General features: G+C 41.5%; 2 protein-coding genes across 21 annotated transcripts in view; both read right to left on the minus strand.

Moving 5' to 3' along the window:
* Positions 1-11711, minus strand: part of LOC121277894 (la-related protein 1B-like) — a 103470-nt gene extending 91759 nt beyond the window's left edge. Inside the window, exons 1-2 of one of the 6 annotated variants that reach the window (XM_041187706.1) lie at positions 11603-11711; positions 9617-10106 (exon numbers count right to left, since the gene is read on the minus strand). In XM_041187706.1, the coding sequence (XP_041043640.1) occupies positions 9617-10022 (406 nt within the window). In that variant the 5' untranslated portion in view covers positions 10023-10106; positions 11603-11711. Of the gene's footprint in view, positions 1-4370; positions 4480-8505; positions 8523-9616; positions 10237-11602 lie in introns of those variants that run through there. The other 5 variants (XM_041187724.1, XM_041187734.1, XM_041187716.1 and 2 more) reach the window with 5 other exon arrangements.
* A 9516-nt stretch (positions 11712-21227) lies between these two features.
* abhd18 (abhydrolase domain containing 18) overlaps positions 21228-25855 on the minus strand; it is a 135390-nt gene continuing 130762 nt past the window's right edge. For 14 of the 15 annotated variants that reach the window (XM_041197519.1, XM_041197510.1, XM_041197527.1 and 11 more), the window contains one exon: positions 21228-22197. In XM_041197519.1, coding sequence (XP_041053453.1) covers positions 22146-22197 — 52 coding nt within the window. In that variant the 3' untranslated portion in view covers positions 21228-22145. Of the gene's footprint in view, positions 22198-23554; positions 23684-25855 lie in introns of all 15 variants that reach the window. The other variant, XR_005944211.1, reaches the window with a different exon arrangement.

Genomic DNA, 25855 nt, shown 5'->3' on the forward strand with positions numbered 1-25855 from the left:
GTTTAAAGCAGTTAGCAATAGAGGAGAGATTGAAGAAATTGAGGCCATTTACTTCAGAATGGGCTTAAGGGAGGCTTTATTGCAAGTCCTTAAGCGATTAAATCAAAGGAACCCCATTAGCACAATGGAGACTCCTGCAAACTATGAAACCACAGGACATGGGTGGAAGCTTAGAAGACTGAAGTGCACAGGGATTTTAGATTTAATGACTTTACTCAAAGGGAGGAACACACAGCAGGAAAATGCTGAAGGGAGAACTGGACAGAAACAAGCAGAGTCTTTTCTATTGGACAACGTAGAATTGAAAGTATGGAATGAAGGATTAACTGATGCCTAATTCTAGTTCATTCCATCAGTGGACTACAAAATATTTTTCCATATCAAAATTCTGCAATGCTATAATGGTTCCCATGGCACCAGAGTATTTTATAGTAGTGTTTCCACAATTAGGGAGTGATTTTCCATTTTAGCTATATTTTCCAAATGCAGAAAGTAAAATTTATTTATCTCCTTAATTTTGGGAAGCAGTGCAGGGTAAAATTTAGTTACCAAGAGTATCTTCTTAGCCCACTTTATCAGATTGACAAAAAGTGAAAGCACATTTAATAAAAGGAAAAGGAATGGCAGTTCAATGCTAAAATATAACAAAGCAAATCTAGGTAGACCCAAGTGATGAACAAAATTCTCTATTGTAAATTCTCCATGATCATGGCAAACTTTGGACCTTACAGCAATTAAACCATGAGTAATTAAAATACTACTGTCCTTAACATTATAAAACCTTCTGCAGTTTTGAGATGGAAAAAAAAATGCGCACACAATTGCAATTTCCCCACAAACAGCACATCATAAACAAGTAATGGCAGCAAGATTTACTATGACCCAAATCATCAGGGATTGCATTTGTACAAAGGTGGAAATTGGACAGGCAATTAGATCAGAATCACAAACCACATCTTGTATGATTTGGGCTGCCCATGAGCCCTGGTAATCTGGTCCATGAAGGTGGTCACACAATTCAGTTCTATTTGCGCTGAAGTTTCTTACTAGCTGATTTGTCCTATTTGAATTTATGGACCTGAAGGTTTAGAAATTATTCTTAGTGTTTTTGGATAAAATCTTAAATCAAATCTTAGTATTCACAAATTTAGATACATTGAAATTAATGTTTTATTAAAACTTTATGTGTGGGCCATGAAAAAACTCAAATAGTCCTGCACTGAAAATAATTGCAGTCTTCCTAGGAATGACTTTTTTTTAAAGTAATATTTTACCTTTACTAAAGGAAGCTAAGTGTGAAGGTCAGTATTTTTGTTTCAACTGCACTGATTTTTTGCTAAAATGAACGTGAAGGATTTAAGTTGATTTTTCGGTACAGTACAATACTAGCTTTTTACACCCGTTCATGATATTTTTCAGTATGCATTTCTGCTTTATATTTTTTGAAAGTTTCCAACTTGAGAAGATGTCTAACACATCTAAAAATGTACTTGCTATTGTGGTGAATCTATCTTTCAGAATATTTGATCTTGCCCTGTATTTTGTTTAAATTGAGTTATGAACATGCTGGTATGTCACAACTTCTGTTATAAAGCGGGTTAAAAGGAGGGTATAACATAAATAGGAAAGATATTGCCATGTGTGCTTTGGTGACTTAACTTTTAGTTTCTGGGGGTAAATGTTATTCTCCGTTTTACATCTCATTTTTCTGCAAAAGAATACAGGCAAGATGAAGCACAAGAGGTGAGTCTCCTCACAAGGTACAGACTAGGTGGCTAGAATTCATTAATGAAGCCATGGGACCTCAAAACAATGATAAGGGAATCTGATCAACTTTTAAAGTTTTTAAGTGGCATTGAAAAATAATTGGTGTTTGCAATACAAATAACTAAACTGAATTTAACGTACTGAAGCTCAGTATAAAATGTACAGCCTCAATTTCACCAGTAACAAGCCATGTCAAATGTCCTTTTCGTTTGAGCTACTGCCTTTTAACTCTATTAAATAATGCAAATTCCTCTAAGTGATAATTATAGATTCTACTTGGTCACACCACACAAAATGGCTTCTGCAAGTACACTCACACTAGAGGACAGCAATAAGTTAGTATTAGGCCGCTGCAACAAATCACACAGCAAAATTATCAAATGATACAGGATCAATTATGGTTATTCTAACAAGGTAAAGGGTAAAAATACAAGGTACATGAATGGATGTCAAAAGGACAATGCCTCATTTAAAGGAATTGGATTGCATAGTATTAAATTCACACAAATTCTTCCACTCCTATGTTGTTTACACTTTCAAATTATAGTGTCATTCAACTACATACACAAAAATTAAGCACAACCTTCCCTAAAATACTTAGGCCTCAGGTCTCTTATTATCTGGGATGACTAAACAAAACCTTAAGTCTGTTCATACCATACAATATTAGAAACAACAGGGATCACCTGTTTTCAGGGAACAAAAGGTGCAGCTGCAGCTCTTGGAGCTGGCACAGTTCCAAGACACTAGCTAAGAAGCCACACTTTTACCTTTTCAAACACTTATTCCTAGGTGATTTTCCAGGAGCACTTAAGGGAGTATTTGGTGTCAAATTTTGTTTGACAATGCTCCTGTGAAGTGCCTTGGATCCCCAAATCAATTTCGTAAGAACCAAAATTATAAGGGATACACTATTCCTTCAATATTCTGCACTAGGTTTTAGTGCTACAATAAAATCAATATAGTTGGCTTCGAGTACATATAATAGCAAAGTATCAAAATCCAACTCTCTCTGCAGGAACACAGGAGTCACTCTGGGCTGCCAGAGCAATTCACTGATTGACAGGAATTAAATTGATCCACCAAATCAAGATTTCTCAGATACAAACTTGCTTGGAATCAAGCTAATTAAAGCCCTAATAGGATACAACAGTAGTTAACTTTTTGCCAAGTCAAAATTTCCCGATATATCCAGTCAGCACTGACCATAATATCTGCAGCAAGTGTTAAAACTTCCACATCAGCTCCATTGCTGGCCAATGAATAAAGGGAATACCCAGTGCAACATGGAGCTGCACAGAAAGGTCCTAGGTTTGGTTTCCTTTTGCTGACATTTAGAACATTTGAGGCCCCTGGACTATATAATGGGTGGGAAAAAAAAAACAGCTGGGAATTCTTTCCTCAATGCTGCGAGTGTTGGGTAAAAGGAGGATCCAACTTAATGCAATACTCTCTGGAGTCAACTGCCACATGACATTCACTGTTGAAACCTAAAATGAACAAATTCTTGGGCAAGGTACAGAGTTGGGCCAGCTTGCATGGGCCCACACAAAACCTTTTTTAAAAAAGGTAGAGAAACAAAATTAAACTGTACTTTAATTATATTGTCACTTTTCTCCCAGAAAATGCTTTGATTCCAAATACAAAATGTTGTAATGTAGGTCCCATTAATAAGATATTAGAAACAACTCCACTTACGTTCTTTATGAACTACATATCAACCAAACTCACAACTGGTATACCATATGTTCATGCCTCCAAATGGTCACAGGTTGAGTTCTTAAAGGTTTGCAACCTTAGTGTCATATTTGATCCCAAAATGAGCTTAAAACCACAAATCAGTACCATTGCTAAGACTGTCTACTTCCACCTCCATAACAGTCACATGTACCTCAGCTCACCTGCTACTGAAACCTTCATGGCATGCCTTTGTGACCACCAAACTTGATTGCTCTTTCGTACTATTGGCCAGTCTCTCAGATTTTAACCCACCAGCACTGGAGGTTAACAAAAACTCTACTGCCAGTGTCCCAAGTCACATCAAGTCTCATTCACCCATCAGCCCTATGTTCAACCTGGAACCTATGCCTCGATTTTAAAATTAAAATCCTTGTTTTCAAATCACTTCATGGCCTCGCCAGTCCCCCACCCCTCATCCCCACGCCCGCCTGGATCTCCACACTTCTTGAATTTTGGTCTCTCAGTATCTCAGATTTTAATTGCCACACCACTGGTGGCAGTGCCTTCAGCTGCCTAGGCCGTAAGCTCTGGAGCTCCTTCCTTCAACCTATCAGCTTCTCTAACCCAATTTCCTCTTCTAAGACACTCCTTAAAACCTACCTCTTTAACCAAGTTTTTGGTCACCTACCCCCATATCTCCTTATGTGGCTTAGCTTCATATTCTATGTATTTTATTATGCCTGTGGAGCACCTTTGGATGTTTTATTAAGCTAAAGAGGCTATATAAACACAAGATGTTGTTAAACTCAATTTGGGAAGGGAAATGTTGAGCGGGATGGGGTGTCAACAAGGGTGTGAAGGCATAGCAAAGGTTAGCCAATTCCCAACAGCAAGGGAAAAAGTAAAAGGTTAGGGCAACTCACCCTGGGATGCTCTTGCACACCTCCTAGCAACTGGTTAGAGCAGCTTTGGCAGAGGCCTGGGAGCAGGTCGCCTGCCCGCCCTCTCGGCAGGGGGGTGGTGCAGGGAGACCTAAAGAGGGGGGAAGAAAAATAAATTTTTAAAATAAAGTGATGGAGAAATTTGATCTCCAGCCCAATCAAATTTCATCCCACGGCAAAACAAGTTCTTAGCTCCAAATTAATCTTTTAACTTTAAGGGTTTAAATTATATTTGGAACACTGTCATCATGAGAAAAGCATCCCCCCCCCTCCTTTCCACCAATTTTCTCACTTCTCCTTAGAGCATTAATTATCTTCTGGGATACAGTTCTACCAGTGCCAAACATGATCTGGTAGCTTGCCAAGCAGCCATTTTTCTTGCGAAAGCCAAGGCAGTGGCAGTGACATAACAACTCATATTTATACATCACCTTTAACATAATGAAACATCCCAAGGTACTTCATAGGAGCTATGTACGATAATTTTTGATATCTAAGGAAATATTAGGTCAGATGACCCTCGGCTCAGTCAAAGAGGTAGATTTTAAAAATCTTAAAGAACGCAAGGGAGGTAGAGAAGTGTAAGGGGGGAAATTCCATGGTGGAGCAATTATGATCGGGATTGTGAAAGAGGTCAGAATTAGAAGAGTGCAGATATTTCATGAGGGTTGCGGACTGGAAGAGATTACAGACATAGGGAGGAACAAAGCCATGGAGGGATTTGAAAACAAGGATGAGACTTAAAATAAAAACTGTTGGCTCCCAGGCAAGCAACATAGGTCAGTGAGCACAGGGGTGATAGGGAAAAAGGGACTTGCTGCAAGTTGAGACATGGGCAGCAGAGGTTTGGATGACCTCAAGTTTACAGAGGGTAGAATGCAGAAGACCAGTCAGGAGTGCATTGCAATAGTCGTGCAATAGTTGTAGGTAACAAAGGCATGGATGAGAGTTTTCAGCAGCAAGCAAGCTGAGACAGGGATGAAGTTGAGTGATGTTACGGAGGTGGAAAAAGGCAGTCTTAGAGATGGCACGAATGAGGTCAAAAGCTCCTCTCAGGATCAAATGTAACACCAAGGTTGCGAACAGACTGGCTTAATCTTAGACTGATGTAAGGGAGAGGGATGGAGTCAGTAGTTAAGGAATGTAGTTTGGGGCAGGGACCAAAAACAGTGGCTCCAGTCTTCTGAATATTTAACTGCAGTCTGAATTTAGCAACAGTAGATGAAGCAAGGGAGTTGGTGTGAGGTAGAGCTGGGTGTCATCAGTGTACATGTGAAAACTAATTTTGTGCCTTCAGACAGTCACCAAGAGACAGCAAGCAGATAAGAAATGCGCGGGGGCCAAGGATTGATCCTTAGTGGATACCAGGGGCAATGTTGTGGGATAGCAAGTGATTCTTTGGCTACAATTAATTAGATAAGAATGGAAACACATCAGGCAGTTCCACCCAACTGGATGATGGTGGAGGGGCATTGAAGCAGGATTGTATGGTCAACCATGCCAAAGGCTGGAGACAATTAGAGAAGGATGAGGAGGGAAATTTTACCTTAGTCACACAGGATGTCATTTGTGACTTTTATAAGAGCCGTTTCAATACTGCGGCCGACGTAGACGCTTAATTGGACGGAGTGAAATATGGAGTTCAGGGAAAGATGGGAATGGATTTGAGAGGCGACAACATAATCAAGGAATTTGGAAAGGCAAGGGAGGTTGGAGATGGGGTGGTAGTGTGCAAAGACAGAGGGGTCAAGAGGTGTGTTTTTTTGAGGAGGGGGATTTTGACAGCAGATTTAAAGGATGGATAACAACGGTAGAGAGAACTATTTATAATTTCAACTAACATGGGGGCCAGGAGGGGACAGGAGCTGGGTCTCATGAACAAGGTGAGCTCAAACAGACAGAAGGGAAACTGGAGAAAGATGCAAGTTCAGGGATAACTCAAGGAGGAGCACTACACGAAGTGTAGCCAGACAGGCTAGTGGAAGGGATGGACAGGGGAGAGGCAACTAATCTAATTTTCTCAGTGATAAAGAAATCCATGAGGTCCTTGCACTTGTTAGAGGCAAAGGTGGATGGAACAGGGAAGAAGAGTTTAAGAAGACAGCAGGCAGACAAAAAAAGCCGGGGTTATCTTTGCATTCCAAGATAATCCTGAAATAGCGAGCAGTTTTAGACAAGAGTAGGACCCAATAGTGTTTTAAGGTCTGGCAGTGGATAGCTAAACTAGCTGTGTGCCCCATAACCTTTCAAGTCTGTGTCCCTTGCACTTAAGTGGAGGTGAGGGCCACGAGAGGGGGAATGGCCAGGGTGAGACCATGTAATGATTTTATTGGGAATAGGTCAAAGACGTTGGTGAAGATGCAGTTGAATAAATCAGTAGCCGCAGAAATGTTGTCACAAATGAAGGGCCGAAGGTTAGATAGATGGAATCTGAAAGTGCATTAAGTGAACTTGGGGATAGCTTTATCTAGGGCCTGATTCCCTCCTCACTTATTCACTTCAATTGTGCCACTGGTTTGTGATCAGCAATAGGAAAGCTGCTCACAGCCTAAAGATGCCTAGATTGAGATAAGTTCCAACTAAGTTGGGAATTAAATCAATGTGGAATCTTCCTGGTCTGTGTGGTCTTTACCTTATGTTTTAAACAACTAAGCCACTGGAGAATTGAACACAAACTTTTAACCAAAGCTACCCCACTAGATTACATGACCACTGATCTCAAATATTTACTAGGCTTGTGCACTTGCCAACTGACATGCCCAAGTAATGCTAAGAAGCAATCTCAAGAAGTAATTCAATCTGGATAACATGCTGATCATAAAATAGGATTTTTAAATAGATGCATTTTCAAAGCTGAAAGGCCACATGTGCTAGTTAACATAATATTAACTTCAAACAGGAAATGGCTGATTTACATCAAAATATAGATACAAGAGGGAAAATCTTGACACTTGCAGCCAACCAGTGATCATAAAGTCTACTGGCTGCAACCCTGAAGTAGAACACACGAACATACGAATGAGGAGTAGGCTACTTGGGTCCTTGAGCCTGCTCCGCCATACAGTAATAACATGGCTGATCTGACTGTAACCTCCACATTCCTGCCTTTAACCTCTTGGTTAATCAAGAATCTATCTAGCTCAGCCTTCAGTCTTCAAAGGCTCTGCTGCCACTGCCTTTTGAGGTAGAGTTCCAAAGGCTCACAGCCCTCAAACAATTTCTCCTAATGGTCTTAAATGAGCAACCCCTTACTTTTAAACCATGAACCCTAGTTCTAGATTCTCCCACAGGATGAAACATCCTCTCCACATCCACTCTGTCAAGACCCCTCAGGATCTTAAAGGTCTCAATCAAGTTGCCTCTTAGTCATCGAGACTCCAGACAATACAAGCTGCTTTTGCAGTTCAGATGGTCCAAAGCCAAGGATTTAGAAAGATTTAAAAAAAGGCAAACTTGCCCAAAACAAGGTTAGAAGAACAAAGATTTCATGCCCAAAAGGATTGGGCTTATTGCAATACCTATCAAATTATCTACACTTGCGAAGACTTAGATAAATAATAATGGTCCTTTGGGCAATGAGTCAGGAACCATGTAACAATAACAGCAAATGCCTTCTGAACAGGACAGGGAAGGATAATAGTTTGTTGAGAATAGGAATACCAGAAATACGGCTGTCAATGCCTCCAATGTTAAACCTAACTTGCTTTGTAATGTTACCAGGGGAGTATATAGTAATGCACTGCAAGTATATTATAATAAAGTGGAAAAAATGATGCAATCACCACCAGAATTCCTCAGCAATCAAACAATGTTAACAGTAAATTAAATTCAACTACATGACATTGAACATTTTCAGTAACTTCTCACCATTTATTCAACGTGATAAGAATTTGTTAAACAAGATATTCAAACACTAAAAACGAACGGTGTCGAAGAATGCGGGTCATATTCTTCAACAAAGTTACTAATATTTGCTACAGACATATCTGCTGGTAACAGCTGGAAAGAAGCAAGTCAGGTTTTAAAAGTTAAGCATATGCCTACGACCATGTAAAATATCAGTTTCGGTTATCGGGCACAGCCGGTTCAATATTCCGTTCCAACACTGTTCACTCACCTCCCTCCAACACTATTAAAACCTGATTTCCTCCCATGAAACACGGCCTGCCTATAGTGGAACTACACGTGCTAGACTGAAATTTGATCAGAAATGGGGGATGGGCATCATTCAAAATGCGCTGTAATCATGAATGTGCTTCCATCAGCAGATTCGACTACTTTCAGCCTTCCCTACGAAATTGAAACGATTTAACTTTGGGGGGTGGGGGGGGGGGAAGAGATAGAGAAATCTAACAAATCCACAATTTTCAAAGCCATATATTCTATTGGAATATCAAGTTAACAGAAAAACCACCACGTTTCTTTCCAGTAGGATTATGGGTAAAGCCGCTTTGATCTTTATTGTCTGGGTTAATGCAACTTGCTGATACCAACCCAGTACTAGTAAACTCAAGAAAACCGTTTACTTTCGAGTGTAAATCATTACAAAGTTGCTCACGGTACCGAAGAATGAAGTGTATTGTGATAATTATCATGTACATAAATTCTGTCAAACTAAAAATAAATTTGATTAAATCCCCAGGAATCGATTTCAAGTTTCCCGACTGACCTCCTTCCTTGACAGCAATAATATAGAAAACCTCGACAAGGCTGCAGTAAACAGCAGTTCTTTCATTTAAAAATTATGGATAGATTTCACTCCAGACTTCTAGTATAAACAGACCACACCTCTTACCAGATTTGCTTAACCTGATGCCCATTTATGTAAATAAAATGGGTGAATGACACATACCAATATGGCAACACAGCATGAAAACATGGACTGTATACAGATTAAAAGAACGAGTACTCTTAGGCACGTGGGCTGGCTATAAACTAATCCAATCAGATATTTCACCAAACCGAAAGACTGTTCACACAATTTTAAAACAGCAAGTCAGATTAAGAAACGGTTAAAAGCTCGTTTTAAAATGGATGCATGCCACCATTTTTTAAAAAACGCTATTTTTCCCCCCAAGCTATTTACTAAATCACAACTTCGTCAGGTATAAATAGCAAACCACAGGCGATTAGAAAAATAAAGGTTGTCGCCACTTGACTGTCACCTTGTAGCTTTCCTTCAAAAGACCCCCTCAGTCAGATTTTAAATAAAGATCCAGTGCACAAACCTGTCTCCTGGCTGCTGACATTCATGCTGTTGGCAGTGACCATGTTTTTCTTCTTGGTCCAGGGGTTGATTTTAGGAGGGGGCGCCTCCGTGAATTTTTTCTGCGACTTCTCCGTCGGCTCCCTCTGGGTTTGGTCGTTTTCCTTATTCTCGGCGTCGGTCGCTACCTCCAGCGCGCCGCTTCGCTGTTCGGACTGGTCTCGGCCTCCGGGCTGGGGCTCCAGCCTCGCCGATAGGCCGCTGCCCGCCTCGTCTATCCCCGCAGCCGACGACAACGTGGAGCGGTCGCGGGTCACCGGCTCATCTTGAGGGCTGCCTCCGCTGCTGCTGCTGCTACCTGAAGGCTGAAGAGATGTGTCGTGATCCGTGGGCTGAAGCATGGGGGACTGAACCTCCGTGGCCATCATGCGCTGCACGGCTGGGCGGCTCTCCAAATTCACCGCTCCTCCCTTGCTCTCTCTAATAATTGGCTTTTAAATATTCACGATTTACTGTCAAATCAAAATACAAGATGGGCAATTAAAACGTGTTCCCTCACTTCTTTAAAATCCCTAGAGTCACTGGGATCAAAAGCATAAAGGCAGCGAGTGGCTCTCTTCCCCCAAACCCCCCCCCCCCCATACCCGAAAAAGGGCAAAGTTTAGGCGATTTAAAAATGGAGGGGGTGAAAGCGAAAGGAGCAGTTAATAAAAAATGAATAAAAGAGTGTCAGTTGGGGTTGCAAATCAAACAGCTGCTCTAATGTTACTTGAAAGGGGGGGGGGGGGTTACAAAATGTATCTTAAGGTAACAAATATACGTGTTCTTTCAGTCTAGACTCTATAATGACCACGCGTCCTGTTGCTCACCTCCCCTCGGGGGAGGGGGGAGGAGGGGGTGTGGATGTGAGCGCTTGATCAGCTGCTTAAAGCGCTCTCGCCGGCTCTCGGCCACCACGTGTGAGTGCTTCACACTGACGTGTCCAGACTTCGGGATCTCTTCGCCGGCCTAGGGCCGCCTGTTCCCGGGCTTCGGGAAGCTCTCCGCCGGCCTCGAGTCCCCTCTTTCTTTCCCTCCCTCCCTCCCTCCCTCCCCTAGCCTCAGGAGCCCTCCGCCGGCCCGGGCCCCTATCCCTCCTCGGGCTTTCTCCGCTGCCTCCTCCTCCTCCTCCCTCCCGGGCTCCGGGAACTTCGCCGGCCTAGGGTCTTCTTCCCTCCCCCCTCCTGGGCCGCGGGAGCTCGCCGCCAGCCCGGGCCTCTCTCCCTCGGCCCGGGCTTCGGGAGCTCTTCCCGGGGCCGCCTCCCTTCACACCATTGTTACGACATCCAGCTGTTACTGTGGAAACAGGCCTTGTTTACTGTGTGTACCCCCCTCCTTCACCTGAGTCCGGTGAAATGTTTAAATTTTATCTTAGACCAAAAGCACGTGAGAAATTTGAACCCGAGGATTCCATAACGACCAGACGGGGAACGAGGCCGCCAAGGGTCAATTCAATGCCACACACCAGCCCAACAATATGAAGGGCAATGTCCTAATTCTCCCCTTACCTTGGATCAGCATCTAAAAATACACCCTCTCTCTCAAATCGCTTTGCAAAAAAAATCCCCAAGAGGGAAAACGTGTTTTCTCTTTTAGCTTCAATGTCTCAGCGGGATTTCTTCGGGCCGGGGTGGGGGAGGGTGGAGTGGAAAAGAGAAAAAGAAAACGAAGGAGCGTCCTGCGAGAGGAAATTCCAGCTCGCGAACTGAAAGCAGGAACCGGGAGGAGTCGAGCCAGCACCAGCACAATATGGTGGACTAGAGAAAAAAGGACGAGTCGCTCCCCCTTCGGAACTTGAGCACTGCAACAAACGTGGTTACACGCCAGCCTCCTCTACCACCCCCACCCCCCTCCTCTCCTCTTTTTCCTTTCCCCTTCCCCCCCAACCCGAGACCGCCCAGCAGGAGCAGCCTTTCTTCTTTAATCCGAGGAGCGCTCCGAATCTTCTCCTTCCTTCCCCTCCACTTACTGCTGCACCCGCCGGCCATCCGCTGCCATTTGCGTAAGTTCACACATGCTTTCCCCGCACCATTGTCGATCGACAGCTCGGTTATGGCGCTGCGCCTGCGCACTCTTGGCTTCGGCTGTGTTTCTTTTGCTCCTCTACCGTCCCCGGGAAATAGGGTGGTGGGGGGGGGGGAAGGGGCGGGATTACGCATGTACGTCTCGCTTTCCCTCCCTCCCTGCGCGTCGCCCTCCTTTTCAAAAGACGCTGCCGGAAGTGCGTGTCCTTGTTGCAGCATGATCCGTTTAAGAGCAGGGTGCGCAGTTCACTGAACGGCGTCTTCCCAAATTCACATTTCTTACCTTCTTCATCAATAGAAAATTAACATCACATCCCCAGTCCTTGCAAGAGCCAAACTACCAGAAAAGACAATTTACTGGGTGAGTTGCACTCAACGCTGTGGGGCTGGAGCAACTAGAAGTATATGAGATTTCACTTCTAACGGACAGCATACCACAATTCATGAGGAAAGGTATCATCACCCTCATCTACAAGCAGAAGGGGGGAAATGGAAGGAAATTAGCAACGACCAGGTCAAGTCAAGGGGTGGGGGGGAGGGGGCGGGGGAGATACCTACCTCATCAACGTGGAACTGGAGAAGGCCAATATTACACACACACATGCTTGGCCTAAACAGCCAAGTGGTTATGGTACTGGGCTTGTAACCCCAAGATCAAGAGTTCAAATCTCACAATGGCAAACTATGAAACAATGTAACTTCATCTGAAACAGATGGAAACAGGTTTACTCAAAAGAGTATCAAGAGTTCAAATCTCACAATGGCAAACTATGAAACAATGTAAAACAAAAACAATTACCTGGAAAAACTCAGCAGGTCTGGCAGCATCGGTGGAGAAGAGTTGACGTTTCGAGTCCTCATGACCCTTTGACAGAACTAGGTGAATCCCAGGAAGGGGTAAAATATAAGCTGGTTTAAGGGGGTGGGGGGAGAGAAGTGGATGGGGGTGGTGTGGTTGTAGGCAAAAGCAGTGATAGACAGCAGAACAAAAGAACACATAGGTGTCAAAGTTGGTGATATTATCTAACTGAATGTGCTAATTAAGAATGGATGGTAGGGCACTCAAGGTATAGCTCTAGTGGGGGTGGGGGAACATTAAATATTTTAAAATCTTTTAAAATAATGGAAATAGGTGGGAAAAAGAAAAATCTATATAATTTATTGGAAAAGAAACAAAAGGAAAGGGGAAGAAACAGAAAGGGGGTGGGGATGGAGGAGGGAGCTTAAGACCTAAAGTTGTTGAATTCAATATTCAGTCCGGAAGGCTGTAAAGTGCCTAGTCGGAATATGAGGTATTGTTCCTCCAATTTGCGTTGGGCTTCGCTGGAACAATGCAGCAAGCCAAGGACAGACGTGGGCAAGAGAGCAGGGTGGAGTGTTGAAATGGCAAGCGACAGGGAGGTTTGGGTCATTCTTGCGGACCCCCTCCACTTCTCTCTCCCCCCTCTCCCACCACCACCACCTTAAACCAGCTTATATTTCGCCCCTTCCTGGGATTCACCTAGTTCTGTCGAAGGGTCATGAGGACTCGAAACGTCAACTCTTTTCTTCTCCGCCGATGCTGCCAGACCTGCTGAGTTTTTCCAGGTAATTCTGTTTTTGTTTTGGATTTCCAGCATCCGCAGTTTTTTGTTTTTACACACACACACATGATGACTGTGCCCTCCAATATGGGGTTGAGGGAGGTAATTTGCAATTGGGGATGCAACTGCTCTACACAACATCAATAGCACAGTTTCAATCAATGGGTGGGAGTCGGAAATCTTTCCAATCAAATCTGGAGTCAGGCAGGGTTGTCCTCGCTCCCAAGTCCTGTTCGTGTGTTGTATCAAACGTTTTGTTGAGTCCATCAGGAGAGAAGCAGACATAAGGCGGAGATGTGCAGGTTAAAGCCCCCCCTGTACATAGACAATCGCCATCTTCTGCTCAGATGCACTGTTGGTATGCAAACTGATAAGCATCTGAGACCAGTTCGAACTGGCCTCGGGAGCCAAGGTAAATCTCGGCAAGAACGAGGCCAGGTTCTTTGGTTAGTGAGCCAACCAATCTTTTCACCATCAGATCAGACTACCTGATATGCTGGAGATATGGTTTGGTAGGGCTTGAGCATGTGCATAGCTCTAGTGAAACAAAAGTTGAACTTGTGAGTGGCCTGTTGGTCTTGTGCCGATAGCAAGCTCACCATAGAGCATGTCTTTGGGAATTCAGCCATCATCCATGCAGGCTAGCATATTTCCATATTTGGCACTCTGTCCTGCCAGGAGATGCCCAATATCTGTCTTAGGTCAGAGATGCAGAGGTGGAAGCTGGTCAGCCACTTTTCCTGGCTTGCATAAGTTGTCAAGGCTTCACTACTGTAAAGGTGGGTACTGAGAACACAAGCACAGTACATAAGGAGCTTTGATTTGTGTTAGTTTGCTGTTGGTCCACATTCGTCTTCTCAAATTTGACATAACAGCTGCGACCTTGGCAATCCTTGTGCTAATTTTGGTGTCAAGGGACAGGTTGCTTGTGATTGTTGAACCAAAGTATGTGAAGCTTTGATGACCTCCGCAGTGAGGTTTGTCAATGTTGATGGAAAGTGAAGTCACTAAGTCCTGGCTCACAATCTTGTTCTTCCTGACACTGATTGTCAGCCTAATTTCCTTGCAGGCCCAAGAGCAGCGATCTACAAGCTGTTGCAGGTGAACTTCAGTATGAGATGTCAGTGGTGTCATCAGCAAATAACATTACTCCTATGAGGCATCACGGGACATTTTACTACAGTAAAGACACAATAAAAATGCAAGTTGTTGTTTTACACAAGTGCTCTCTAATTGCCCTTGTCCAGAAGCAGATGCTTTTTGCCATCAGCTTAGGTGTTTTATTACATTTGTTTGTGTTTTATAAAAGTATATCTTTGCCTAACTTCACACCTGCCTCAGCTCATCTGCTGTAGAAACCCCCATTCATGCCTTTGTTCCTCTTGACTTGACTATTCCAACGCTCTCCTGGCTGGCCTCATATTCTTTCCACCATACATTTGCCCACTTCCGTACTCACACCAAGTTCTGTTCACCTGTGTTGATTGACTTACATTGGCTCCCAGTCATGCAACACATCAATTTTAAAAATGTTCAATCTTGTTATCAAGCTCCTCTATAGCATTGCCCTCCCCATCTTCTCCAGCGCTCCAAGATAATGAAACTCACCTACTTCTGGCCTCTTGAACTTTCTCAAATTGGTCTGCCATTAGTGGCTGTGCTTTCAGCTGCCTAGGTGCCAAGTCCTGGAATTCCTTCCTAAACCCCTCTGTCTCTCTTCCTTTATCTTTGACCTAGCTTTTGGTCATTTGCCTTGATATTGCTCTATGTGACTAGGTGTCTAATTTTGCTTTTTAAGGCTCCTGCAAAATGCTTCTGGACATTTTATTACATTCAAGGTAGTATATTAAGATGTCGTTGAGAACTGCACTGTATTTTCTGTTTCTTTAAATGCATTTTTATGACATCAGTGTACCCGCATTAAAACTTTTGCTTCTTCAGTTGCAGATTTTTAAGTATGCTGTACCTGAATGGTGGTTAAATTAATTGACATTTCATTTTCATACCTAAGGATATTTAAATAATGGATTATGTGCTGTCCTTGGGCCCTGATTTTCACATTAATTTTACATTGGAGCACATTCTAATGAAATTGGCAAGAAATTTGAGCGTACTTTTACATTGGGATTTTTGGGTCTAACTTCCAGGTTGTGTCCACAGAGGAAATTCCAAGTCTACTCCCAGGCCTTGGTCATTACCTTTTACCCATAGTTATCTATTTACTTGTTAAAATTACAAATTTTGATTTCACCAGATGTCATAATAATCAAGTGCAAAAAATTGTTCCAATTTCTCCTTTCATTCTTTCGATGATCTTAAGTTCCCTAGTTATCAACCACTGGAAATAGACTTTCCTTTTCAGAATACCCAAGTGCTATAATCTTGGTAGAGACCAGCAATATTTTCAATTTTGTTTTAGTAAACACTTGGGTTTTGGATTCTAAAAGAATGAATCCACAGGCTCATAGTTTAAACAAAAAATTATTACACAAAAATCAAAGAACATGAATAATAACTACACTATCTTAAATAGTCAGTTACACTAAAAGTGCAATGAACACAGTTAACTATACTCCAAACCAAATTTATAAATTTAACTTTCCTTCTATGCCCATTTGACTTACACCCCCAATAACTCAAGTCAGATACTTAAGAAATTGGAAGATAACCCACGATCTAAGTACTGTTTCAAAGATTCATATAAGGGCTGAGATTGTCCCTTCAAATCTCCTCCATCTCAGTTGTAGACTCTCAGTTCAACACAGGTGGCACTAGCGTCTTAAGCATAGTTGTCTCAGGTCAGAACTCCCCTGGTTCTACTTTTTAAAATCCACAGTCTTGCATCTTAAACTTGCTCTCCATCTTCTCAGCTTGGCTATCTCTAGAAGTTCAATTCAGTGTTAGTTCCTTCAGTTATTAATGTTTCTACATCCTTTTAACCAGCACACAGAATTTCAACTGAACTCTGCTTGAAAGAGATGATTTTTTTCCCCCGTGTTCTAAATGAAAAATTAAAATCCTGCTCGAGACAATCTGTTTCCCCCCCCCATAATTAACCTCCTATTTTTCTATCATTTAGTTCACAGACAACTTGGTCACCTGATCAATTGCTGGAAGCAAGGTGATTTACCAGAAATCATCTCCTACAGAAATTGAGTTCTTAAAAAGACCTTCTTCGCAACATAAGACATAGATATTTCCCCCAAAGCACATGGACCATCATATGTGACACAATACAATGCAAACAATCAATCACTTGCATTACTGTAACACTGTTCATGGGTTATAAGGTTTCTTCAAACATTTTGCATTGAGCAAAAGAAACAGTGAGAGTTGTGGTGGTAACCTGAGAGAACAAAGCTTGCTATGATCCCCATAGAGACCAATAACTTTTAAAGACAGATTGCTTCCCAAATGACCAATGGAAATAACTAAAGAACAAGACTTAACATTAAGATTTTTATTGTAACAAACAAACTAATTCAACGTAAATCAAACACTACTTAACAGGCAACTAATACATTGAAAAGGTACTCTAACATTAACCAAGACAATTAAGATGTCATCCAGCCTCTTTTGCTACACCTCTGGCAAATGTGTAGCATTACAAGGACAAGTCCAATGTTACTCTTGGCTGTCCAGCAGGCTTGCTTCTCCCTGCTACACTAGGTCAAAACTTCCAGTGTCCTTCATAAGTTGCTCCACTCAACCTTATTCTTCCAGATCCAAGGCCCACCTTGCAACTCGTTATTCCTTAAATTTCCAAAAGTCTTGTTGTTTCAGTTCACTTCCTTTCAATCAGAAAATGAACTCTTACAAGCATACTGCTTCTCCACAGCAGTAGTTGCTTTTTCCCTCTCCCTGTGTCTCACAAAGCAACTGTCCCTTTACTGAGAGTTAGTCTACAGGAAAACTGTCACTTGCTTTCAATGCATTTGAATTTCACCTCCCTGGCAACCAGACCACATTGGCATGTTTCTTCTGGAGTGCTTCCAGAATCCCCACTTTTACCTTAATTTAAATGAGACATTTTAAAAAATAACAGTCTTGTAAAGTCCAGCACTCCTAAGGTTTGATCAAAGAGAATCAGCTTAGGAGGTCTAGATGAAGTATTTCAGAGCCTAGACTGGTTGAAGAATTGGTCACTAATGTTGGGAACAAAGTTGGGGGTGGTAACAGGGCTATGTAGAGGCACGAATTAGAGGAATGGAGATTTCAGGGGAATTTCTAGCTTGGAGAAAGTAATGCAGATAGGCCACAGAGAGATTTAAACACGAGTGAGAATTTTAAATTTGAGGTAATGGAGAACTAGAATCCAGTATAGGTCGACCAGGGAAGGGATGAACAAACAGTCAGGATATGGGATCAGAAGGTTAGTTTGTGGTTGACTAGGTGACTGAGGTGGTGACCAAGGAAGATGGTGTCTGGAGCAGGGACATAAGACTATGGCTTTGATCTTCCCAAAACTTAGCTGGAAAAAAATATGGCTCATCCAAGATAATGTCAGACAAGCAATCAAACAGTTTAGAGGTAGTGGAAGAGCCAAGAAAGAGATGAGAGGTAGAGCTGTTGGTCATCAGCACATATGTGGAAGATGTCCTATTTCTGCAAATTATGTTATGAAAGGCAGTATGTAGATAAAGAGGGGCACAGTGCTAAGGATGGATTCTTGAGACTCCCAAAATGATAGCGCAAAGAAAGGCAAGAGGCCAGTGTTAGAGATACACAAAAAACAACCTGATTGGCATGAGTGGAACCAAAAAGGAAAATGTAATTGAGCTGGATAACAGAGGAGATGCACTAGGACAGCAGTCCACAACATATTCCAAAGTTTTCATAGAGGGGGCAGGATATTGCACTGATGGCCACAGGGAGTGTGAGAGACTTTGGTTAGGGCGTTTAGGTGCCACCGAAATGGAAGAAATCTGATTGGAGAGATTCAAATTGGAATAGCTGGAAAGATGAGCATAGATCTTGAAGTCAACATGTTCAGAGGATAAGGAAGTTCAATTTGGTGCAGTATTTTGAAAAGCCAGAGGTTGAGTATTTTTTTTTGGATAATGACGGTGGCTGTTTTGAAAAGGAGGGGTCAATATCTGAGGAGGGGGAACAATTTACAATTTAGCATGGGGCCAGGGAGGCAATTTTGGTTGTTAGTAGTTTAGGGGGAAATGGGGTTGATGAAGCAAGGGTGAGCAAGGTGAAAGCTGATTTAGGAGCTGATCAGATAGGCTGGAACAATCCAACTGAAGAATACAAAGCCAAGAACTAAAATTATTTAAATCAATGGCATGGGGAGCCACTGAAAGTTCAAGAACCCACAGAGTGACAAGGGTGCAGGCAAGGGTATTTTGCAGGAGTTGGAGATTGTGGAGAGTTAAGACAGGAAGGCCAGCGAGAAATGCATTAGATATATATTTTTTAAATTCTTTCATGGATGTCGGTATTGCTGGCAGGGTCAGCATTTGTTGCCCATCCCTAATTTCCTCTGATCTCTTCGGCCATTTCAGAGGGCAGTTAAGAGTCATCTACATTGCTGTGCGTCTGTAGCTACATGTAGGCCAGACCAGGTAAGGATGCCAGATTTCCTTCCCTAAAAGGACATTAGTGAATCAGATGGGTTTTAACGACAATCAAATGATAGCTTCATGGTGCTATTAGAGGGACTAGCTTTCAATTCCAGATTTTTTTCCCTATTAATTGAATTTAAATTCCACCAGCTGCCATGGTGGGATTGAACCCAAGACCCATAGCCATTAGCCTGAGCCTCTGGGTTACTAGTCCAGTGACATTACCAAGTTGGAAAGCCTGGGCCAAGGAGCAGAACATAAGCTACCAAAATCTACATTTCCTTGTCCAGCCCGATAAGCAAGACCTCAAATGTGTTATGAAATGAAAATACAGTAGGAATTCTAGTCTCAGTAAGGGTCCTATTAATTAACTAATTAAAAGCACAGGGTAATCTTTTGAATGGGGGAAAAAAAGTTAAGGATAAACATTTGTATAATTGATATTTTTTTTGATTAGTGATTTTAAGCTGAGGGTGAATATAAAAATGTCATGCAAGAAGCATTATAAATTCTATTTAGCCATTGATCATTTACAAAGCATGGAGAGAAGTGGGGGTGAACAGTCAAGAACTTTGCAGAAACATTGAGACTCTCTAAATACCATGTCTTAGCAAATACATTACCGATAACACACTGTCCCCATTCATGTCATTGTAACAGAACTCAATGTCCTCATATCAGGAGCGCTATGCAGAATGTCTGGTGCCAGCCTGCTTATAACCTGTAGCTTTGAAAATATGAAACATATTAAACTCTCAAAATGGCAATTATAAACATAAAAATATCTCCTGAAATGATATTTAGAATTAAGAACTATTTGATTATATCTCTGCTTTAGAGAGCAGTTCAATTTTATGTATGACAATTCCACTTTGAAAGGAAGGAAGCAAGTTCTGGGTGTTGAATATTCAGCTTTGAAGAACATGATCAAAACATATATTCTGAAGAAAAGTATTGTAAAACAACCAATACAGCAGCAGTTGTTGAAGCTCTTAAGTTCTATTTGTATGTCATAATTGGTTAAGTACGTTACGGACAGGAGGGGTTCAACTTAAACAGCCCCAATTTCTCCTGTAACCACCCACCCATAAACAGAAAGGTGTTTTGATTTGCTTCCCCCTTTATAGGTGGTGTATTTCCCAACCCCTTTTTTGGTATGATCCAAGTTCTATCAATAACCCCACAGCAAACTCGAGATAGGATGAACTTGAAGTGTTAATTTATTTGCACGCACTCAAACGTGGGAGGAGGGTTGCTACATAGCTCCCTGTGCACTCATACAGTAAAAGAGCAAAAGAGGAAAGAACGAGTTACAGGGCAAAAACCACAGAGAACAGAATTATTGTTTCACATGGGTCCAGAGTCCAGAATAAATGTCCAATGAGATATTCCTTACCTGAGGTCAGCAGCTAAAACTGATGCTGTACAATTCACTTTTCCAGTAGAGCTGACTTCCACGATGAATTGGCACATGGAGATGAATCAGCACATGGAGATGAATCAATCTTGTAGGTGATGGTACAGAAGTTCCAGTAGACACTGGGTGGGGCCAGGCATTCAAATCTAGGCAGAGCCCCTTTTTTTGTGTTGCTGCTTGTAGATAGTAAAATGGCAGACTGAACTTTGCAGCTCCACAAGGCAATATACCGGCTCCACCAGCTAGAGGTTCATATATGACTGCCATCTCTCCACCCCACTTTTGACAAAGGATGTATATTCCTCGTCTGGGTCCCCGAGATAGTTAAATGTCCAAGCCATTAAGAATTGAAAGGAAGGTTGCAAGGTTCTTTGTCCAAGCAGACTAGTGGACTCTGGGATTGGCATGCACTTTGTATAGTTCTTCGAATTTGGTTTCTGCAGCACACGGGTGGGGGGGTGGGGGCGCAGTTGTTAGGGTCTCTTCAGAGGTAACGAAGTGTAAGCTTCTTCAAAACTGCCAAATAGCTTCTTTTGTTCAGGGTCACAGACAGACATAGCTTTAGCCATTTTAAAAGGGTCTTTGTCCAGTTTTTAAAATTTTAGAAATAGCCATCAGGATATCCATATATATTTTACAAAAACATACAGCGTGAGGGCATAGTCCCATTACAAGTGATGATGCTAATTCTAAAATTCCAGTAGCAATAATACCATCATTTGGGAAAGATTTTTCTGCTGCACTGTGTACAAGTCTCAATGAAGACGTTTAGGGAATATATGATTCCTTGGAGCTCCAGCAGTCTAAAGGTTTGGAGAGACATATGGGGGGGGGGACATTAAAAGGAGGAATGATTGATTATGCTTTGGACTTTCAAAAGTACTCTTTTCTACCTTTGCTTAATGAATACCACCTATGAAACTCCATGACCTGGTTGCACTTGAGGGAATAAGTCATAAATTCTTCACTCTTGTTGCCTTTAAATAAAAGGAGCATTCCATCTTTCAAGAGTTTTAATGAAAATTGTAAATGATTAAATTTAATTAGAAAATTCACATATAACATTGAGCTACCTCATCAATTTTCAGTTACAACATTTCCATGCAAACTGTGCTAAACTCAAACCAAACATCATGGTTTTCATACATGCATCCAAAGTTTAAGAAATTAAGATGGGAAGATTACAGTGTGATTTCAATTCCAGTGTAGATTCAACAAAGCCGTTTTAACAAATTAGAACTAAAATGTCAATGTTATTTCCAGTTATTTCAGATAGACAGAATTTGCAATATTTTTATTCAAAAATGTCACCTTGTTACAACATGGTTTCCAAATGTTGTAGGCACTATATAGTACAACGTAGCACCAGATTTCTCATTTTTACATTGTGTTGTGCAGATTTCTATTACATTTGTTCAAGTCAGTTTTAATTTGTAGTACACACATTTAGTTTATTACTTTGTATTTATTCTTGTAAAAAATGCAATTTGTATCTGCTTTCCCTGCATTGCATACTTAAGTCAAAAAATAAAATTAAGCATGCTTCAACCTATCCAATATTTTACTAGTGAAAATGTAAAAACTATTCAATCAAGTTGACTGTTAATGCTGCTAAGAGCATCTTAGTTGCAACACTTATGACAATATAATAGTGTTAGTTTCAATCAATTTTGAAATATCAGACTAATAATAATTTGTAATAGGTTAGAGTACAGTGCATTTTTTTTGTTCCTGTAATACTAAGTGAATTACAACCAGTACGGAACAATTAAGTTCTCTGTCCTCAGTACAAAGTTGCTTCTACAATTCTTTTGCTTGCAGCAATAATTTGGACCAGCCGTAGTGCTGTCAGATATAAATGGAAAAAAAAATCACATGACAAGATGACGGGAATCAGCGTGGCATCCAATGCTCAGTTCTAGATGGAGTACTTCTGAAGAAAGCGGTCAAATGCATCATAAATGGCTCGCCTGTAAAAAAAAATTGTTGAATTTTGAAGAAATGTGCAAGAGGTGGAATGTGATTATTTAGCACCTTCAACAGGAAATTTAGTATACTCATACCAGTTTATCCCTATTATATACAGTTAATCAATGATGGAGCTTGTGAACAAAGTATAACAAAAAGAGAAGGGACACATTTGATCGGAACTCTAAACATATCCTGAATTCGCACACACAAGTCTGAATTTTTACACTCTGAAGCTACAAAGCAGTTCCCAACCACTAATAAATCTCATAACCTTTGTCATTACAACTTTTATATTTCACATTGTACCCTCATCCTACCCTAATAAGAACACAAGTGAGTATGCCTTCCAACGGTGCACGTTTCACCCAACCCAAAAGTGTCCATCTGTGCTTTTCCCCACTTGGCTCAAACCCTTCTTAAATGCATCTGCCCGCATTCCCCATTGTATCCCAACCATTTCAGTGCCAAGACTGCAAACCATATTTTCAAAGCAATACATAAAGCAGTACTGGGAACCAGGGCTGTTCCAGCCTATGTAGCAAATGAGAAAGAACACTCCATCTCCTATTTTTATATGGAATAGGAACCACTTACATCAGGTACAGGCCATTTGGCCCAACTGATCTATGCTGGTGTTCATGCTCCACATGAGCCTCCTTCCATTTCTCTTGATCTAACCTCATCAGTATAACTTATTTATTTCTTCCTTGTGCATTTAAGACAACTTCACCCGAACTGCATCTATGCCATTTGCCTCAACTAACTCTTGTGGTAATGCATTTCACAATCTTACCATTCTTTCAGTATGGAAATTTCTCCTGAATTCCCTAATGAATTTATAAGAGACCATCTTACATTTATGACACCTAGTTTTGGCCTCCAGCACAAGTGGAAACATCCTCTGTACCTTAACAAATCCTTTCATGATCTTAAATACCTCTATGACATTACCCATGAGCCTTCCCTATCCTGGAGAAAGAGCCCAACCCATTCAGTCTTTCCTGATAAATAAATCCTCTGGATTCTGGTATTAGTACTTGCAAACCTTTTTTGCATCTTCTCCAATGCATCTATATCCTTTTTTAAAATATGGAAACCAGAACTGTGCACAGTGTGATGTAAACCAAGATTCAATACCAGCACATCATTTCTCTGCTCTTCAATTCTATTCTGCTAGAAACAAACACTTGTGTTTTATTTGCTTTGTTTTTAAAAACATGGCCTTATCCACCTGTAACACTACTTTTAGTGATTAATGTATCTAATGCACTGAGACTAGACAGTTGAGCAAGCTGGGAGATACCTAGGCACATATATAAACACATTCCATACGTTTCTGAGTATATGAGTATTCACCTTCATCATTATCTTGACGCCTGCCACAGATTCCATATACCTTCTGGTCCTTTATACCTCCATCAGTTGTCCTCCAATATTCAACTTTCAATTAGCTTCTGGACTTCACTCACTACACCTGTTTGTAAACTTGGACAACATTTTGTTAATGCTCCATATTGACTCCACCCTACCTACGTCAACATTATCCCACCATGGGACCTCTGACTTTAACTTTGGACACCCTCCTCTTGTCTCCAATCCATTTCCCATCAGATTTTTATGTATTCTAATTGCTATGTAATCAGGCCCACGTAGCTTGAGATTTCCCTGTGTCCATATACATGCACATTTTGGCTGCCGCTGCAGACTCAAGTCCATCGCTTCTATTTCCACTTTTTCTCCCTTCTTTCAGCCCAATTCCATCTTCCTGCATTATCCCCATACCTTTTAATTCCCTTAGTACTCAAAAATCTATCGACCTGTCTTGAATACGCTCAACGACTGAGCATCCACAGCTTTCTGAGGTAGAGAATTCCAACAATTCACAACCACTTGAGTAAAGAAATTTCTCATTTCAGTCCTAAATGGTCAACCCATTATTCTGAGACTGAGACAACTGTGATCGAATACCCCAGCCAGGGAAAACATTTTCTCAGCAACTATCTTGTCAAACACTTTAAGGATTTATTGTATTTCAGTTAGATTATCTCTCAGTTTTCTAGACTCCAGGAAGTATAGCCAAGTCTACTTAATCTCTCTTTATAGTTCCATCCCACGAACCAGTCTAGTGAGCCCTCATTGTACTCGCTCTAGGGCAAGTATGCCCTTCCTAAGATAAGGAGACCAAAACTGCATACGGTACTCTACATGTGGCCTCAAAAATGCCTTGTATAAATTTTATTAAGTCTTGTTTACTCTTATACTCCCATTGTTTTATTAAAAAAATACTAAAATATCATTTTCCTTCCCAATTGCTTGGTGTACCTACATGTTAACTCTGATTCATGTACAAGGACATCTTTGAATGCAAAACATTGCCAATCTTTTCACCATTCAAAAAATATTGCCTGAATATTTCAACGTTCATCTCAATTAATCATACTATCCTTTGAGTTCACGGTCCTCTTATCTCTCCTTTCATGTAAACTCCCCAACCCATATTCACAACTATTCCCTTGACAATGCTATCTCATGTGGCTTTGTGACTTCCATGCTATCAATCACAGATAAGGTGATCTCTGATCACTTCCTCGTATAACTCTCCATCCACATTCTCCGTCCACAGCACTCCCCTACTTCTTTCTATATCTGCCCCGGGAAAGAAAAAACTACCCCCAATTCACTTATAACTGTACCTTGAAAATTCCAATTGTCTCACCTCTGGTCCTCCATTCATCACAACATTTCTGCAGCTGATTTGATCAACTGGACCTGACCACCACCTTTAACGCCATAGCCCCACTAAAACTATTACTCTCTCGCACCTTGGTCAGTCGCCCTGGTATTACTCTCATCTCTTAAATTCAAGGGACGCAGACATGAATGGATATGGCTGACAACTGCTTTCCTCATTCCCTACCAGATCTGGTTGGACTAAACACAGCATTATTGGGTCCTGCTCTCCTCTGCTAAAACAATGTTCCCTCTAGGCTGCAAGGCCCCACAGCAATCTGATATTCTCATGCACAGTTGGCTCCTTTGTTACACCGCACATGTATGGCTTTTGAGAAAAAATTTTAAGGGGCTGCACACAAACTAAATGCCCACTCACTCCACTCTCAAAGAAACCCACCCTTGATCCCACTGTTGCTTCAGACTCCTGCCCCATCTCCAACCTCCCTTTCTACTCCAAGTTCTGAAATGTGATTTTGCCTTCCAAATTCACATCCAACTTTCCCAGAACTCCATGTCAGAATTCATCCAGTCAGATTTTTGCTCTCATCACGGCACCAAACAGCTCTCATCAAAGACACAAATGACATCCTATGTGACTGCAACAAAGGTAAACTATCCAACATTGCCTTTCTCAATCTGTCTGCAGCCTTTGACATGGTTGACCTCACCATCCTCTGCCAATGTCTTTCTATTCTCCAGCTGGGTAGGCTTGCACTCACTTATTTAATCATAGTCAGGGCATCACTTCCAATAACTTCTCTTCCTGCTCCCATAAGCTTGTCTCTGGTGTCTCCCAAGGATACGTCTTTAGCCCCCACTTTCTCATCTAGCTTGAGAAATGGCCCTTGGCAACATCAACCGAAAATAGTGCTAGTTTTCACATGCATACTAATGACATCCAGCTCTACCTTTACCACTGCATTC

This window comes from Carcharodon carcharias, chromosome 1 (assembly GCF_017639515.1).
Source record: "Carcharodon carcharias isolate sCarCar2 chromosome 1, sCarCar2.pri, whole genome shotgun sequence".
NCBI classification, from domain to species: Eukaryota; Metazoa; Chordata; class Chondrichthyes; order Lamniformes; family Lamnidae; genus Carcharodon; species Carcharodon carcharias.